Source organism: Lemur catta, chromosome 1 (assembly GCF_020740605.2).
Source record: "Lemur catta isolate mLemCat1 chromosome 1, mLemCat1.pri, whole genome shotgun sequence".
In the NCBI taxonomy this organism is placed as follows: Eukaryota; Metazoa; Chordata; class Mammalia; order Primates; family Lemuridae; genus Lemur; species Lemur catta.
The window spans coordinates 209,036,279-209,053,676 of record NC_059128.1 but is presented as its reverse complement, the minus strand read 5'-3'; the positions used below and the strand labels follow the sequence as shown (position 1 = coordinate 209,053,676).

General features: G+C 41.3%; 1 protein-coding gene across 3 annotated transcripts in view; it reads left to right on the top strand.

The window, feature by feature from the left end:
* The first annotated feature begins 2,714 nt into the window (after nt 1–2,714).
* The window catches only part of ABCC5 (ATP binding cassette subfamily C member 5), an 80,361-nt gene continuing 65,677 nt past the window's right edge, over nt 2,715–17,398 (top strand). Inside the window, exons 1-2 of one of the 3 annotated variants that reach the window (XM_045539784.1) lie at nt 2,715–2,900; nt 6,286–6,469. In XM_045539784.1, coding sequence (XP_045395740.1) covers nt 6,341–6,469 — 129 coding nt within the window. In that variant the 5' untranslated portion in view covers nt 2,715–2,900; nt 6,286–6,340. Of the gene's footprint in view, nt 2,901–3,282; nt 3,389–6,285; nt 6,470–17,398 lie in introns of those variants that run through there. The other 2 variants (XM_045539790.1, XM_045539785.1) reach the window with 2 other exon arrangements.

Sequence of the window (17,398 nt, the reverse complement as noted above, 5' to 3'; positions counted from 1 at the left end):
GTTAACAACCAATTGAGAGCAATCATTGAAGCTGATCCTCTTACAACTATACGAGAAGTTGCTGAAGAACTCAATATTGACCATTCTATGGTGGCATTTGAAGCAAATTGGAAAGGTGAAAAATCTCGATAAGTGGGTGCCACATGAGCTGACCGAAAATCAAAATAATTGCTGTTTTGAAGTGTTGTCTTCTCTCATTGTACGTAACAACAAACTATTTCTCAATCGGATTGTGAAATGCTACAAAATGTGGATTGTATACGACAACCAGCTCAGTGGTTGGACTGAGAAGCTCCAAAGCACTTCCCAAAGCCAAACTTGCACCATAAAAAGGTCACGGTCACCGTTTGGTGGTCTGCTACCATTATCCACACTCTTAATAGCCATTCCCACACATATGCCCCACGTTTTCGTCTGTATAACTTATTTCTCATTGGCAACAATATGTTGATTGTAATTGTTCCTATTTTGATTAATAAAGATGTGTTTGAGCCCAGTTACAGTGATTTAAAATTCATAGGTCCAAAACCACAATTACTTTTGCACTAACTTAATATAATTCTTCTCAGGCAATCCTTGGACAGATCAAGATAGCACTACAGTGTATTGAAGCCTGGCACCAGGGCTGCCTAGTGTTCATCCACTCTTTTTAAAAAGCTATAATCAATATGTTTGGAGTATTTCATGGCTTTTCTAGTATTTTAGAAGCTTTTCTTTTTATGTGATGGTATCAGATTTGCAGCTTTTGGGTACTACCGTGTTTAAGGTTGGAAGTACTAGTATGCTTGGGTGAGGTGGTATCTCATTGGTATTTTAATTTTCATTTTCCTAATTATTAGTGACATTGGGTGGTCTTTTCATATTTGAGTGGCTGCTCAGGTTTTTCTCTTCTGTGATCTGTCCATGTCATTTACCTATCTTCCTCTTGGATTATTTGTCATTTCTTATTGAGTTGTGGAAATTATTTGAATATTTTGTATTAAAAAGCTTTGTTAGTTACAACTTGTGGTTTATCTTTTCACTTCATGGCATCTTGAACATGTTTTAATTTAATATAGTAAAAATATCTTTCTTATTTATTTTTGTATCTTGTTTAAGAACTTCTTCCCTATTCCCAAGTTCATAAAGATATTTCCTATTTCCTTCTAAAAGTTTTAAAGTTTTCCCCTTAACATTTAAGCCTTTGATCTACCTGAAATTGATTTTTCTGTGTGGTATGAAGAGCTAATCCCTGTTTTTTTTCATGTGGATAACCAATTGTCCCAGTACTATTTATTGAATCTTCTTTTACCACTGATTTTTAAGGTTTTCTTGTTCACAAATCAAGGTACATCGTAGGGACCTTCCCTGGGCAAGAATTGGCTTGAGCCCAGAGTCAGCGAAGCTGGACGTACTTCTTGGGGCCAAAGGTCAATAGGTCCAGAATGCTCCTTGAAGGCCAGAAGTCAATAGGTCTGGACGCGGCCTATTGACTGCTGAATGCTTCCTGGAGCTAGAGGTCAATGGCCTGTTGAATAAACAAACTGTTCCTACGGCAAATAGCCAAGGGCCTAAAGTCTTGCACACAAAGCCAAGGCATGTCTCATTGTCCTGCACGAGGTAATGAGGTCCAAAGGTTAAGATGCAAATGGCCTGCCTTCCTTGAGCAATTTCCATAAGAAATGGAACATGTCACCTCAGGGCTCTAAAGATAGTCACGTACCAGGAAGTAGCTGTTGGACAAAAGGAGTATAAAAATAAAGCGACTGGTGCTTTTCGGCACTGCAGTCTTGTACCGTCTTTGTGTGTCTGTGTGTTTCTTTATGTGTTCACCCCCCGTTCTGTAACCGGGCGGCTACATACATACATGCACTAGCCTGTTCCAGGGCTCTTTATTCTACTGCATTGGTCTGTGTAGAATGTACTTTTTAGCTTTATGATATGTGAGTGTCTTCACACTAGTTGTCTAGCTAGCTGCATAAAGACGGACAGGTCACTTTACCTCACTTTTTAAAAAATAATTCTGAAATAATCGCAGTACCCACTAATAGGGCTTTTATGGAGATTAAACCAAACAAGAATGGTATGTAAAGCACCAGAAAACGAGAAGGAACGCATTCAACGGAATAGCCTTTATGTTATGACGCTGGAGGTACAGATGGAACAAGAAATCAAGGGATCAGTCTCGCTGGGAGCCACAGTTTCATTTATAAAAAGAAGGGGATGAGTTAGCATACCATTTGCAAGGCTCTTCAGACTTCTAAAACTGTGATCCTGGGATTTTATTATCCAGAAACCAGGCAGCACAACATTAGGGTGATGGGCAGTTGGGATAAAAGGGAGAAAGGCGATAGCTGCAGAACTGCAGGGTCAAACCATGAGCAAGCAATCGTAAAATGTTAAGTGCCACAAGAGATAAGATCTGGGGCTGGCTGGGGGTGATGACGACCCTTATCCGGGCAGAAGCGGACTACGATGACCTTCACGATATTTTCTGGTACATGAAGGGCCGCGCATGGTCGGGACGGCCCTGCCTGTGAACACCAGGCTACGTGCGTACACAGAGCTGTTGTCAAGTCTCTTGGCTGCCCCCAGAGAACACGACCTCACAGAAGATTCCAGACAAGCTCGCAGAGGCTCGGGGAAGGACGGGGCCGCGCCTGGAGCGCGGTGGCAGAGAAGCGCCCGCACCGCCTCCAGGGCGCCCACGGTGCTTCTGGGAAATGTAGTCCTTCGCCGCTTACGGGGCCTCAGGCTCTGGGAAGGGGGACTACAATTCCCTGCAGTCTGGGGCATGCTTTGTGCAGTGCGCCTGCGCGGTGTGCCGGCCGATGCCGCTATAAAGGCTTGTTTTGCTCCGGGGCTGATGCTTGGGAGCGTGGTTGAGTGGCCGGCGCGGCGGTCCTGGAGCTGGGGCTCAGGTAGGTGGCTGCTACTGCTGCACCCGTAGCCTGCAGCGCGATTGCCACGGGGGTCACCCCCTTGCGTTTCCTCGGGGCGTGGCGGGCTGTGGTCGGGGATGCGAGCAGTTCAGGGGAAACTGGAGACCCAAGGAACGGGCCTGGCCTGCCTCTGGCCTCCCGCCGCCACCTTCTCCGTGCGTGACCCTCGGGGGCTTGGAGTGAGGCCCTGCGTCGGCAGGCAGGCAGGCAGGCAGGTGGGGCTGGGATGAGCGATCGGGGACACTGGCGACCGCCCCGGTTGCAGCCACCAGGGGGCGCTGCATTCGCAGCCCGTGGGTGTGGGTCGCGATCGCCTCGCCAGGCCGGGGCTGGCGGTGGGAACGCCCTAAGACCGGGGCATCCCAGGCGAAGGTGGCCCGAGAGAAGCACCCATCCTGAAGGTTGTGGGGCGGGCGGCCTGGGGCACACCGCTCCAGCCCGAGACTGAGCTGCCCGCGACCTTCCAAGTAAGTCATTCTCTTCGTTTTTGCAAGCGGGTAAATGGAGGTACGTGACATGAGCGCGCACAGCAAACCCGTGGCAGAGCCGGGAATGGAGCCCAGATCTCTCGACTGTCATCCAGTGCCCTTTTCGCTTCTGCCGCACAGAGCTGCGTGTTGCTTTGTATTTGTCACACAGGGGTCATTTGGTTTCTGCATAGACGGGCAGGCTGGAGGCAGATGGCACAGGAATGATTGGGAAAGTTTCAAAAGGTTTTGAAGGAGGAGATGGCAAGGTTACGCTGGGGTCTCTAGCGTGAGTGAAAAGTGAGGAGGCTTGCAGGTGCAACAAGTGGATTACAGGCTGTGTGGTAAACATGTATCCTTTCAGCTTCGTGTCTTCCTTGTGCAACTTCAGGGCCTGGAGCGAGGTTCCTGAGGTTCCTGAGGTGCTGGAAACCTATTGAGGAATGTTGTGAGGCAGGCAATTTGGAAACACCAGTTTGGCTAGTTAACAGTTCTAATAATCCTGTGCACCTTCTCTCCCCCGTACAGTTGTATCTTTGTGCAGGGAGAATGTCTGCACTTTTATCTCTGAAAAGAGAGTCTTCATGAAAAAAAGGCAGCTGACCTAGTGGCTTCAGCCCTGTTGATTTGGAGTCTGGGCACTTCTTTGGGGTTCCCACTTTGATTATTCTGTAACTGCCCTTGCACAGCTCTGGCTCAAATATAAACAAAAATATCTTCGCTTCCTCCATTGATAGCGGAGGCCAGTTGGCATTTTTAAAAGACTTTCTGACAACTTTAAGGGAGAACATATAAGAAAATAGGGGAATACAAACAGTATCAATCAATAGAAAGTCTGGCCTAGTGATCCTTGCCTGCTTGCTTGCTTCAGCTTGTTGCCTTGTTGCTTTCCAAACCTACCAGGGTTCCTAGCTCTTCGCTGGGCTCCACGTGATGTGCCCTGTCTTATTATAGTCCTGATCCACAGAAGATGATGCCCTCCTTATGTTCAAGGCCAAGAGAACAGTATCTTTGTGCCTCCTTAGGGCCTGCCCACCCTCATGATTGTGTCCCTTTTCCCAGGAAATTATAGAGATGGGGGTGTTGGAGATAATGGAAGACCGTTCTGCACACCCTTCATGCACAGAATAACTTGGTCCCTTAGGGCAGTTTAGCACAGTCCATCACACCAGTCATGACGGGCACAAAACAATCATTACTTGTATCATAGCAGGGAAGTCACTTCATTTCTCATATGCTCTACTGATTCTGCTTTATCCTTTGAATTAAAGTGATTGAAAGAATCTTTGGTTACAATGAGTTGTTAGATCATTGAGAGAATTCTCACCTTCTTCTTTACATGGCATTTCCTGTTGTAAAGGAGTTACTACATTGGCCTTTCAAACTTCTTGCCTCACCCCCTACCTTTGTAAAAAGTAGCACTGATTTTTTCTCTTCCATAATCAGCTAGGCTAGGGAACCTTTAGGGGGGAAGGTTGGACTTCTGTGATCCCTGTAACAAGAAGGTTACTCTGATCCGCAGACATTGGAGACACTGGCAGATGCCAGGTCTGTTTATAGTTTAAACCTTAATGAGATCTCAATGACGCGATTGCTGCGCTCTTGCTTGGTAAAGCCGGTGTTCTTTATGGTGCAGTTTGTCATTGGACAAGGTGACTTTTTTTTTTTTTTAAAGATAAGTAACTTAGCATTATCACCTTAGGGTACTTGAACCAGAATTCTGAAAGGCAAGAAATCAGGCTTTCTTTGTGCTGGAAATATGCCTCTGTGGGGATTTAGTCCTTTTTATTTAGAGGATTAGTGTTTGTCTTCTTTTTTCTGATACCTAAAAAAATGGATTATGGTTGTTACTATTTTGCACTGCAGAAGTGGTGCTTTTAAGTCACAGTGAAAGCCAGGGATTTATGGAATCCAAAAGGCAACAAAGCTCTACTTCTTTAATTTCTAGTGAAGTTGGTATGAAAGATGTTTTCTCAGCTTGTATCTGGAAAGCCATGAACCATCATAGAATAGGGGAAACATTTTACAGAGATATGTATGTGTTTATTTTTGAAAAAGTGACCAGAGTTGATGCAGGATCTTGATTATAGTTAGCCAGGCAAGCAGTGGTTTAGAACAGAGTTTGATAGAAACTTAGTAGTACAGGGTGGGAAATTTGTGTTTGTTACTGCTTTTTAATAATAGTTTTATTGAGATATAATTTATATACCATAAAATTCACCCTTTAAAGTGTATAGTTCAGTGGGTTTTCTTCAGTATCTGTACAGAATTGTGCAGCCATCACCACTATCTAATTTTAGAACCTTTTCAGTACCCCAAGCGGAATTTGTGTTTCAAGTTAAGTTATAATATTATTTTGTATTTGAGCTGTGTAACTTTATGGAGCTTTAAAATAACATCAGCTGACCTATTAGTGAATTATAAAACTGCAGAGATGGGATATATCATTGGTAGAATAAGTGTTTTGTAAGTTTTCATTTAGTAAAATTTAGTAGGGAAAATGATGTCTGCTTTAAAATTATGGAGTTTGTAATGCTTGGGACAAACTGAAATTGTTTACAAAAAGTGTTTAAAAAGAAAAGCCATGTACATACTCTATACATCAGATTTGAGCTTAGATGAAGAGGGTGGGTGTCTCTTTACTAATGTGTTTAGTTTTTCTAATTTTTTCCCCTTTGAGGTAGGACAAGGTAATTGTTCTTGATTCTATTATACTGAATTTTTTTCTTTAAATAAAATGAAAATCTTTGAAAATACTTGAAAATTTTTTGAAAAACTTTTTGTAGTTATAAAGCTTTATTTAATGCTTTTGTCCTTTTTTCCTATTTTAAAGCACTTCAGTGTATGATTAAGCACAATTTAGGAAATATCTGTTGTTGATGAATTTTTAATTTCAGAAATTCTGAAGTGAAACCAAGAGTCTGTGAGCCCTGGCACCTCCACTCAGAGAAGATGAAGGATATTGACATAGGAAAAGAGTATATTATCCCCAGTCCTGGTTATAGAAGTGTGAGGGAGAGAACCAGCACTTCTGGGCAGCACAGAGACCGTGAGGAATCCAAGTTCAAGAGAACTCGACCGGTCAGTGTTTCCTTTCCTAAGAGTCACTTTTCTTGTCTGCTTGTTGTACTAGACCAAACCTTTTTTCATATGATACATAATTTAAAATTTTATTACACTTCATTGGCTTTAGGTCACTGTTGAGAATTTATGGTTACTTATGAAAGAATCACTGGTTCATATTAAGCACTGAATAAATGGAAGAGAGGTTGGCTTTCAGCCTCCCACCCATTTCATCCTTAGTATTCTCCTCTTTTTCACTTTTACTCCATTTTGGTGCCTTCTGAAAAGGCTTTGCTTAAGAGAAGACAACTTATGGGGGTGGGAGGGGACACAAGGATTGTGAACTATTAAGTTTCATTTATGTACTTAAACAAAATTGGTTTTTTCTTCTGCCTCCACTGTCTGTAGTTTAAAATGCGAATCCTTTGGAGAGACTCACTCATAAGTTTTTTCAAGTAAATTCATGAATGTAAAGCAGTCTTTAGATAATCTAGTTTCTGCCCGATGGAAATAATGAAGATATGTTTTGACCTGGAAGAAATATCTTTTTTCTCAGGAAAAAAAGCACTATACCTTTACTTGAATTGCAAAAATAACTAGTAAGGCAGAATGGGGGTGACTAGGTTTAGGAAGTTAAGGTTTATGTTCATGTATTTGTTAATGTGAAAGCTTGAAAAAGTTAATGGACTTTGCAGCTGACATTACCTGTTCCTCTTTGGTTTGTTAAAGTTGTTACTTTATTAATCAACATTTTCTCACTAATGAGTCTTCTCTGTCCCCTATTGTGTACTGTAGAATGCTTTCCCATTCAGGCCTAACTTTGGAGAAACATAGATTCAATGTGATCAGTGCCAAATACTTCGTTGGTGCCAGTTTTGTAACTTCTTTGTGTCCTTTTGTCTAGACCTTGTGTTAATTAAACATTTATTGAATATCTTCTGAGTGCTAGACACTGTTAGTGTAGCAATAGAAGTAAAGACCCAGAGGTATAGAAAAGGCGCAAGGCATGTTGGGACTTTGGATAAGCTACTTGTATCATTTGTGCCTTAGTGATTTATGTATAAAGTAGTGTTGACAGTAGTACCTAACTCATGGGATCATTGAGTAATGAGTGAGACAATACATATAAAATACTTAGAATGGTGCCTGGCACATGCCCAGTGCTCAGTAAATGTTAGCTCTTAGAACTAGTTGTCTAGGATGTAAGATATATAAAGGGGGTATAGGTCAGGGAAAATTCTTCATGCCATGCTAAGGAATCTTTTACTATGGGCATTGGGAAATTATTGGAAGTTAATAAGGAGATTTTCTTTTGAACATTTATTTTGAGAAAACTATAGATTTACATGCATTTGTAAACAATAATATAGAGAGGTCCTATATATACTTCATCCACTTTCCCCCAGTGGTAACATCTTGTACAACTGTACTGTAATATCGCAGCAGGATCATGATTGATATTGTTACCATCCATTGACTTTGTTAAGATTTCACCTGGTTTTACATGTGCTCATTTGTGTGTGTGTGTGCGTGCAAGTGTTCTATGCAGGTTTTTTACATGTGTAGATTTGTATGACCACTACCACAGTCAAGATACAAAAGTCCTTTCACAAGGATCTCTCATGCTACCCTTTTATAGCCACAGCCACCTCCCCTTGTCTTCCAATCTCTGGCAACCACTAATCTTTATCTCTGTAGTTTTGTCATTTGAAGAATGCTATATAAATGGAATCTAATAGTATGTAACCTTTTGAGACTGGTTTTTTCACTCAGCCTGATTCCCTCGAGATCCACCTAATTTGTTTTCATCAGTAGCTCTTTCCTTTTTGTTGCTGAAGAATGTTCCGTGTTATGGCTATACCACAGTTTGTTTAACCATTCATTCATTTAAGGACACATGGGTTATTTGCAGTTTGTGGCAATTATAAATAAAGGTGCTTTGAACATTCAGGTACAGGGTTTTGTGTGAACAGAAGCTTTCATTTCTCTGGATAAATGCCCAGAACTGTAATTGTCGGGTCATATAATAAAAGTGCATATTTAGTTTTATAAGAAACTATAATACTCTTTTCCCAGAATGGCTGGACCATTTTACATTCCCATCAGCAATTACCGAGTTTTTCTGCATTCTTGCCAGTATTTGATGTTATCATTATTTTTATTTTGGCTTTTATTATAGGTGTGTCTGGTATCTCATTGTGGTTTTAATTTGCTAATGGCTACTGATGTTGAACTGAAAAGGGACTTTTAAGACTTGATCTTTATCTTAGATTAGTATAGAAACAATGCAGGAAAAAACCTCTACAGGAGAGAGAAAATACAGGGAGCAGTCAGGAAGGAGGCCACTGGGCCTGTCCACGGGAGACAGGCCAGGTGTCTGTCTGAAAGCATAGAAGTGAGGATGGAAGAGAGAGGAGAGATTGAATGAATCTCTGGAAGGGGAGGGAGGCCTTGGGGTGTCTGAGATTGGTGGTAACAATTTAAAACTATTAGTAAACATGGGAAGAAAAGGAGAGGATTTGAGAGATAAGAATGAGTTTGATTTTGAACATGTTGAAGTTTATCCTGGTAAAATTATCGGTAGATAGAGCACAGACAAGAAGTAGGGTGGGAAAAACTTTTTGGAGCCTTTAGTGTGTCCATGTAGATTAAGCCACGGGCGTGAGCAGGCTTGCTCAAGGATGGCTTACAGAGCAGGAAAAGGTAGAACTGTGGTCTGGGAAATTTCTGGGGACAGAGTCCTGTCCAGCTTGTTAGAGCAGAGTTGACATTAAGGTGTGTGGTAGCAGCAGCAAGCTTTTCCTCTATATGGCAGAGAAGAACTGCAGATAGAGTCACTGCTGTGTCTTTTGTTCCCTAAATGATGGCATTAGCCACCACGGTAGCAGTTTTCCTTCATGTGCTTGAAGCCTTGCTAATATCACTTTTATAAAACTTTAGGAGTCCACCTGAATTTATTTTCATTATTCTTTCATATTTCCTAAACTTTCAAATTTGAGTACTGTTTTTGTGATTTTTTTTTTTTTTTTTTTTTTACTATATCCTATACTCTCTGAACTTTTTTAACTTAAATTTTTTTTTTATTCTACTCTTTTACTTAGCCTAGACCTAAGGGGGAGGGGAACCACACACACAAACCACATAGCTTTATTCAACCTATTTTTGTATACACATTAAAATGAATGCATAGCTATTAAGTATTTTTAAAAGTTCATATACCATCTAGAATCTTCCTGAATACTACCTGTCAAAAACAAAATTTCTCAGATACGTTTATCTTGAATTTGTCTCGTGTTATGAGTTTGCCGATAGAGGGAATTAGCAACACGACAAAAAATTTTCAGTCTGAGATGGTATAAAAATGGATAGTTTAAGTAGTTGGGAAGTAGAGTGCCTATATAAACACACAGTTGTTTTTTTTTAAGGATCTAATTGAGTAGAGTTTGCAATTTCATGTCAAAACATCGTAGCCATCATTTCTGTATAAGTTGTTAGAGAGGAAATCTGGGACAGGACCTCCCAGATGCCAGGTATGCCTAATACCCATCAGAAATAAAACACAGTACCTTTAAGTAACAAAAGATAATGATACATCTGTGGCTCTTAAGTGGAAAATAAGGTTTCATTCACCACTGTTAGGCTTTGATAGATCCAGTTAACATGGAAGCACGAAACTATGTCAAACAGAAGTCATAAGCAAAGCACCAAGGAATAAAGTTCTGATTTAAACAGACCAGTGCTTAGGGCTTTTTTCCCTCAAGCTGTACTCCAAGATGCAGAGTCCACAGTTTGCCCATTTCTTAGTATTGTGACCAAGTCTTTCTTTTGAAATACTCTTTGGGAAAATTGCTCTAATCAGTCACGTCTTGAAATATGTGTAGTTTCCCAGATATGCTTAGAGGTAATTAGGGTCGAAATAATGCATTTGCACACCTACCCCTTCTTTGGGACTAGAAAGCTAATGCTTTGTGGCCACACATAATTTGAAGCTTAGCAGACATCCTTTAATCCTGAAGTGTTAATATAGCGGTGCCTTCTGTTGCTGTGAGTTCTTTGAGCTGAAATGCGAACTTTGGCTGATGTTAGGCTGGCATTAATTCAGCTAATGTGAAGATTTATACCCTGGCCACTCCTTACCACTGCTACTGTGCTGGAGGCAGGATTCTTCAGGCAGAGCCTCTTTCCTTATAATTCCTTTTATTTGTTTATTTATTTAATTTCAAAATATTAAGTAAGGGGTTCACGCATTTTGGTTACACGGATATCTTGTATAATGCTTAAGTCAGGGCTTTTGGTGTGCGCATCACCAGAATAGTGTTCATTGTACTCAATAGGTGAGTTCTTATCCCCCACCCCCCTTCCCTCCCCCTTCTTGGTTTCTCATGTCCTTTATATCACTTTGTGTCTGTATATACCCATCTATTAGTTCCCACTTATTAGTGAGAGCATGTGGTGTTTGGTTTTGCATTCCTGAGATAGCTTCACTTAGGATGATAGTCTCCAGTTCTCCCTTTCCTTATAATTCTGTTCATCTATGCACATGTGGGTTATATGACCCCATGAGCCTTGGTTTGTTTTATTCAAGATGCAGTGTTTATTCATGTTTTTATTTAGCAAGCATTTGAGCACCCGCTGAATGCATGTGCAGTGCTGAACCAAGTGTTCTGGTGCAGGTAAAGATAAATTGATGCCTGCCTCCCCTCCAATAGAAGCTTAAACTCACAAACATGTACCATACATAGATTACTATAATTCAGGTGCTATGGAAGTTAATAACAAGGAGAAAATGCTTCTCTCTCAGGAAAGACTCCAGGGGGAGGTAACATGTGACTGGAGACTTCAGGAATAGGTAGAATTTGGAAAAAGGAAGAACGTGCCAGGCAGAAGAAAGAGTTGTGGGCAGGGATGCTCAGGCCCTGTTGTCTTTAAGCATAAAGTGTGTGAAGTCATTGATATGGAGGGATAAGTCAGTGAGTTTCAGATTATGTGTGTCCTTAAATAATAAGCCAAGGAGTTTGGATTTTAGATGCTTTAAATTAATATTTAAGCAAAAGCAAGACAAAGCTATCAGATGCTTTCATAAGCTTTGTTTTATTGTGGTGCTGGTTTGTTTTCTTAATGTTCTCAGGCCAAAGCTAAGGGTGACTTGTTTTTCACTAGCATGTCTAATCTAGGAAAGGAGGAAGAATGGAAAATAAACAGAAGTCAACTAAAGTTCATGTGCCATTATTACTGCTTTATTTTTTCCCTTCTCTCTAAGGTGTACCATTAGTGGAATTTTCTTCCTACTAAATTAGAATATTCTGCATCAAGGAAAGGTAACAAAGCAAGTATTCATGAAATCCAGGGATTTTCATTTAGTATTTCCTTAGTTTTATGTTGGGCTAACTCTTTAACCTTGGTTGGAGTTTTCATAATTAGTGATTTGGGTGAGCTGAAGTTATATCCTAGGGATCAAGGATGTGGTCTAATCTCTTACTAGAAATGATTCTAAGGCATACTATTATGAAAGGAAATAGGGGCTCATTATGCAGTCTATACGAAGCAAGATTATAGAAAACATATATCACCCTTAACCCCTCTACCCAGAGACAACTATTGTTTTCATAAAATAGTTTAGTACATTACACTTTTAGAGAGTTTTACCCAAAAGGTTTTCTTTACACACTAAGGGGATGTGAATTTGTCTATGCCCTTGTGTTTTCAAAGTCAAGAATATTACCGGTGAGTCTACTTTGCTGTTACGAAGGACAGCAGGATGAAGGAGATTAGTATTTTGCAACTTTGCATTATTTTTCTCTATTGATACTCAGTGACTCAGCAGATTTTCTGGACAGTGTTAAGATGAGTAACACTTGCCTTTTTTTTTTCCCCCTCCCTGTAGGCATCCATAAAGCTTTATAAGGTTAAATATGCCTCTTAGGCACTGCTGGGTGTGATAAGGTATCTGGCCTGGTGCCAGATGTTGGTCTCCAATAGCAGCCTGGAGCTCTCTGGCCGAGATAACAACAGTGCTGCCATTGGTGCAGAGCCCAGGTGGCTCTCATGCTCGGCGATTGCGTCTGCAGCTCGCGATGGGGCTCCTGAGGTTGGGCTGCTGCTAGATCATGAGTTCTCTTACATTGCCGGCTGCAATAAGACTGCTGCTGCTTTCCTAGGAAACGCTGCTTAAGGGAAATAAATATAGCCTGTTGGCATGAGTTAAAGGAGCTTTCTGTCAAAAGGGAAGAATAGTATTGGAACTAGCTTCCTGTTTTTAAAGCAGTTTTAAGTACCTAAGTCTTTATTTTGTTAAGATAACTTAGAAGTTACAAATGGTTAATGAAAACTTTTTCAATGAAATCTTGGTTCCACAGTTAGGTAGCCTTCTGCTAATGCTTTCTTTAATGTCTCACCATTTTTCCTTCTCTCTTAGTTAAAAACAAAGGACAGGAAACAGCGCCTTCGGAAGTCTTTGCAGTGGTCGAAGCTATCAGTGTTAGGCTTAGAGACTAATGTGAAGTTAAGTTAATTTGGTGCACCGAAGTCCACTAATTAGCAGGATTAAATTTGTGCCTTCCCTCCCTTCCCCCTTTTAGGGAGTTAGCCTGTTTAGATAATTAGATGTTATATATGCTTTAATAATTTAATTATTTTCTGAATTAGCTGTTCAAAGAATCAACTTAATTGTTGTTAGATAACAGATGAAAACTTCTTTTTACCAAAGACTGCTCAGGGAGGCAGAAAGTAAGACTGACTTTATAAATAAATGTGTGTACTTTAAAAGATGGATTGACCCTTAAAGACTGTCCTGCCCGGTTCCCGATTAGCCTTACCTCCCCGTAGGTAAGGCCTACGAGAGAAGTGCACTTGGCAGGCTGGGCTAGGGCTTCTCCCAGTGATGTTATTTCAGGAGTTGGATGATGCAGAACAGAGCACTTGGCTCCTCTTTGAAGCACGGTGGTTCTCTGCCCGCTCCCTGTACCAGTGTGTTGGACTAGGAAAGGAGCAAGGAACAGCCAGAGACGCCAACAGTGCTGACACCTGTACCTGACCCTGGAGCTTTGAAAGCGAATCTTGCCAAGAAGGATTTGAGTGTTGTTATGATGTCTACCATATGTCACAGAAATAGGCACACTCAGGCTTTTATAACCAATGATAAATGGTTATAGTTGTTTGACTTTGTAAGAAACCCATGAACTTTACAACCTTCTGTTTACTTTTAGTTGGTATTATGTAGGTATGGCATTGAGCCGTCACTTAGTTTTCTTAAATGTTGTGTCTCACACTGGAAAATAGCCATGCTGCCCAACTCTTAATGGTGGTGCTTGCTTCTCACCATGGCCAGCAGTTCCGGCCTGCTCGGCCATTCAGTGGTCACGTGGTGAAACCCCTCGTGCCATGTACTGAGCATTCAACACACGTTGGACTAGGCACTGAAGGAAGTTTTATTTGAAAATTATATTTTGGCTTTTTCTTTAAGCTAAAGCCTGAAAATCTTGTTGAAGGGATTTTGTCAAATGCAAAAGACCAACATTTACAAGTTACACTGTCTAAATCGATGATTTTCAGGCCAGGCTGCATATTAAAACCACTTGAAGAACATTGAAAAAAAAAAAAAACATGTACCGGAGCCCTATCCCAGCCCGGTTAAATCAGTCTCTAGAGTGGAACCAGGCATTGGTATTATTTTAACATTCCCCTGGTGATTCCAGTGTGTAGCCAGTGCTGGGAACCTCTGCTCTAGACCTTATGGAATATAGTCTGTTCTATCCCCTCAGTGATTGGGTTCCAAATGTTTCCTACAAGTCCTTTTTTCCCCTGTGATCCATTTTCAGTTTAATCCTTTGAAACCTTATCATGTTATTAACAAAGTAAATCTTAGTCCCACAACACAATAGGAACTTTGAATGAATTCCTTGCAATTTATCTTATGAAAGAACTGAAAACCCTCAAATTCCTGCTGATAATGGGGTAATGGTAGATTAGGAACTGCAGAAAAATACCTGTTTTACCATGGTGGCGGTGGTAAGTTACATCTGTTGGCTTTGTATATTTACCCTTCTGAATTGTATTACTAGCTGATCACTGGCCTGAGATTAACACAACAGCTTCAGAAGAGTGAGCTGATATACAAGTTAATTCATTTTCCCAGTGTAGCATAGCTGCTGAGTGGTAGGGCTGAGGTTAGCAGGTTCCCTGACTTTGAATAGTAGGCTCTATTCTGCTTCTTTCCCATGTAGGTTGGGTTCTAGAATTTTGCTGACCCTCTTGGCTGCCATTTGCAAGTTCTTAAGAGAAGAGCTTAAGATGGTCAGGGTTAGGCCGGGTATTGTGGCTCATGCCTGTAATCCTAGCACTCTGGGAGTCCGGGGCGGGAGAATTGCTTAAGCTCAGAAGCTTGAGACCAGCCTGAGCAAGAGTGAGACCCCATCTCTACAAAAAATAGAAAAATTAGCTGGGCCTGGTGGCTCACGCCTTTAGTCCCAGCTACACGGGAGGCTGAGGCAGGAGGATCACTTGAGCCCAGGAGTTTGAGGTTGCTGTGAGCTATGATGACACCACTGCACTCTAGCCCGGGTGACAGAGCAGAGCAAGACTCGGTCTCCAAAAAAAAAAAAAAAAAAAAGGTCAGGGTCATGTCAGCCACCCACTGGGGAGGGGATGTGGTAAGGGTTGGGAGAGGAAATGTGCTTGGTAGGTTTCTTTAACTTGTTGGGGATAGAGAGGATAGGAAAGCCTGAAGTCAGCTGGTCTTGGGAGGATGTCAGCTTTTTAATTTCTTTTTAAATTTAGAAGCACATTTAATTCTTCTTTTTCACTTAGTTTTTAATATTCTGAGTCTTGAGAACTGTATCTGATGGTATAGCAGTTCCCCTTAAAAGCTTGTCTTTCTGGATGTTTGTCACAAAGACGGACAGGGACATCTGCAGAAAGCTTTTCTTGGGCCGGAGGGATTTAGAAGAAGAGGTTGCCTGTTCTGTGTTTGTCTTAAGATCTTATGAATTAGGGAGAGGAGAGGAAGACTGTATTGTGGGATCTGAGCCCTGTTGATTCTGATTGTGCCCTGGATACAGTGATACTTTGAGCGGTGTTCAGACAGGAGTGCTGCAGCCTTTAATCCCCTTGGAAGCTGAGAGGCACTTCTGTGTTCCCAGCTGATGCCTGCAACCTCTGCGTAAGGAACAACTTGGATGAATCCTCCGCGCTGAGGCTTAGGAAGGCTACCCTGCTGTTGTCCTGCGTCAGGAGGAGATTGGACAGTTTATCCCGGGGGATGATTTCTGGTCCCTGGTATCTTGTCCCAGGGGCCTCGATGCAGGGGGAAAGCCTGCGGTTGCCCTGTCAGCAAACATTCCACCCTGGCAGCCTGTTAAAATGAGACGGCGCAGCCAGATGCGCGGGGCGTGTGGTGTGATAGGTGCACTCATTATCACAGACATGAGGATGGGGTTAGTGCCACAGAGGAGGATGGCAGCTCTCTGTGCTTACGGACCAGTTGTTCTTGTTTCCCTCACCAGATGTACACGTATTTGAGTGTGTGTTTCCCTGGCCTTTGTCTGAACCTTGGCAGAGTCTGAATTTCATTGTCCCTTCTTAGCTCCCAGTGTCCCCACTCCTGCCCCATCATCATCCCCCTGGCAGGACAAATAATGCTCAGCGTCTCCCAACCCGGGGTCATAGGGAAGGTATCAGTGGCAGTAGAAGTTCCTTGTTTAACTTTCTTCTCAACTCCTGAATCAAGCAGTATTTTTCCCTTTGCAATGAATCATCTGCTGCAGATGCCTTTCTGTATACAGGGCTGTCTGGCCGTGGAGAGCCGTTCAGTCTGTCATGTTCCTTTAAAGAAATAAAGAGAAACAGGTGCCTCATCTTATCTTAGGAGAAGCTTTGAAAAGTTACTTCTAAAAAGGATTGAAAGCATCATAACATAAAAAACAAATGGCCTCATAAAATACATTCCCCTGGATCAGATTATATCAAGTACTAACTATGGTTAGCAATTTAGCGCCACTGTTGTACTATTGACATTTTGGGCCAGATACTTCTTTGTTGTGGGGACTGTCCTGTGCATTGTAGGATGTTCAGCAGCAGCCCTGGCCTCTGCACACTAGAACTAGCAGCACCCCTCCAGTGGGAACAACCAAAAATGTCTCCAAGTATTGCCACATGTCCTCTGGGCCAGCAAAAGAACTCACTTGATAACTGCTGGGCTATACTGTCTAGGACAGTAGCCACTAGTCACGTGTGGCTGTTGAGCATTTGAAATGTGGCCAGTCCAAATTGAAATGTGCTGTAAGTTTAAAATACACACCAGATTTTAAAGACATAGTATAAAAAAAGCCCTCATGTGTAAAATATCTCATTAATAATTTTTATATTGCTTATATATGAGAAAGATAATACTTTTTACTTTGGTTTGAAATACATTATTAAAATTAATTTCACCTTTTGCTTTTTAAATGTGGCTACTAGAAAAATTTAAATTATATCATGTGGTTTACATTATATTTTTATTGGACGGTGCTGAGCTAGAGTGTTGATCTACTGTAGTTTAGTCATTAATCTTGTATTAGACGTTTAGTTATCTATAAACCCTTGGGTTAAATAATTTTTTTTCTTTGGAAGATTTTTCTTCATACAGTAAAATTATGGAGACTCAGAATATGTAAAGTGTTACATATTAGCAGTTTGCTCTCCTGAGTGCCTGTTGGTAGCATATTAAAAATCACTTGAGTGTTCAGGTAGTATATGTCCACATTTCACTCTTTCCCATATTGAATTTTATCTCTGCTTTTATTAAGGTCTATATAGTTGTATCTTAAAATTTATTTATATTGCTTTTTTGGGGTTTTTTTTTGGACATCTGAGATCTGGGAATAATTTCTATTTCTTTATTTTTTTTTTGAGACAGGGTCTTGCTCTGTCGCCCAGGCTGGGGTGTAGTGGTGTGACCATAGCTCACTG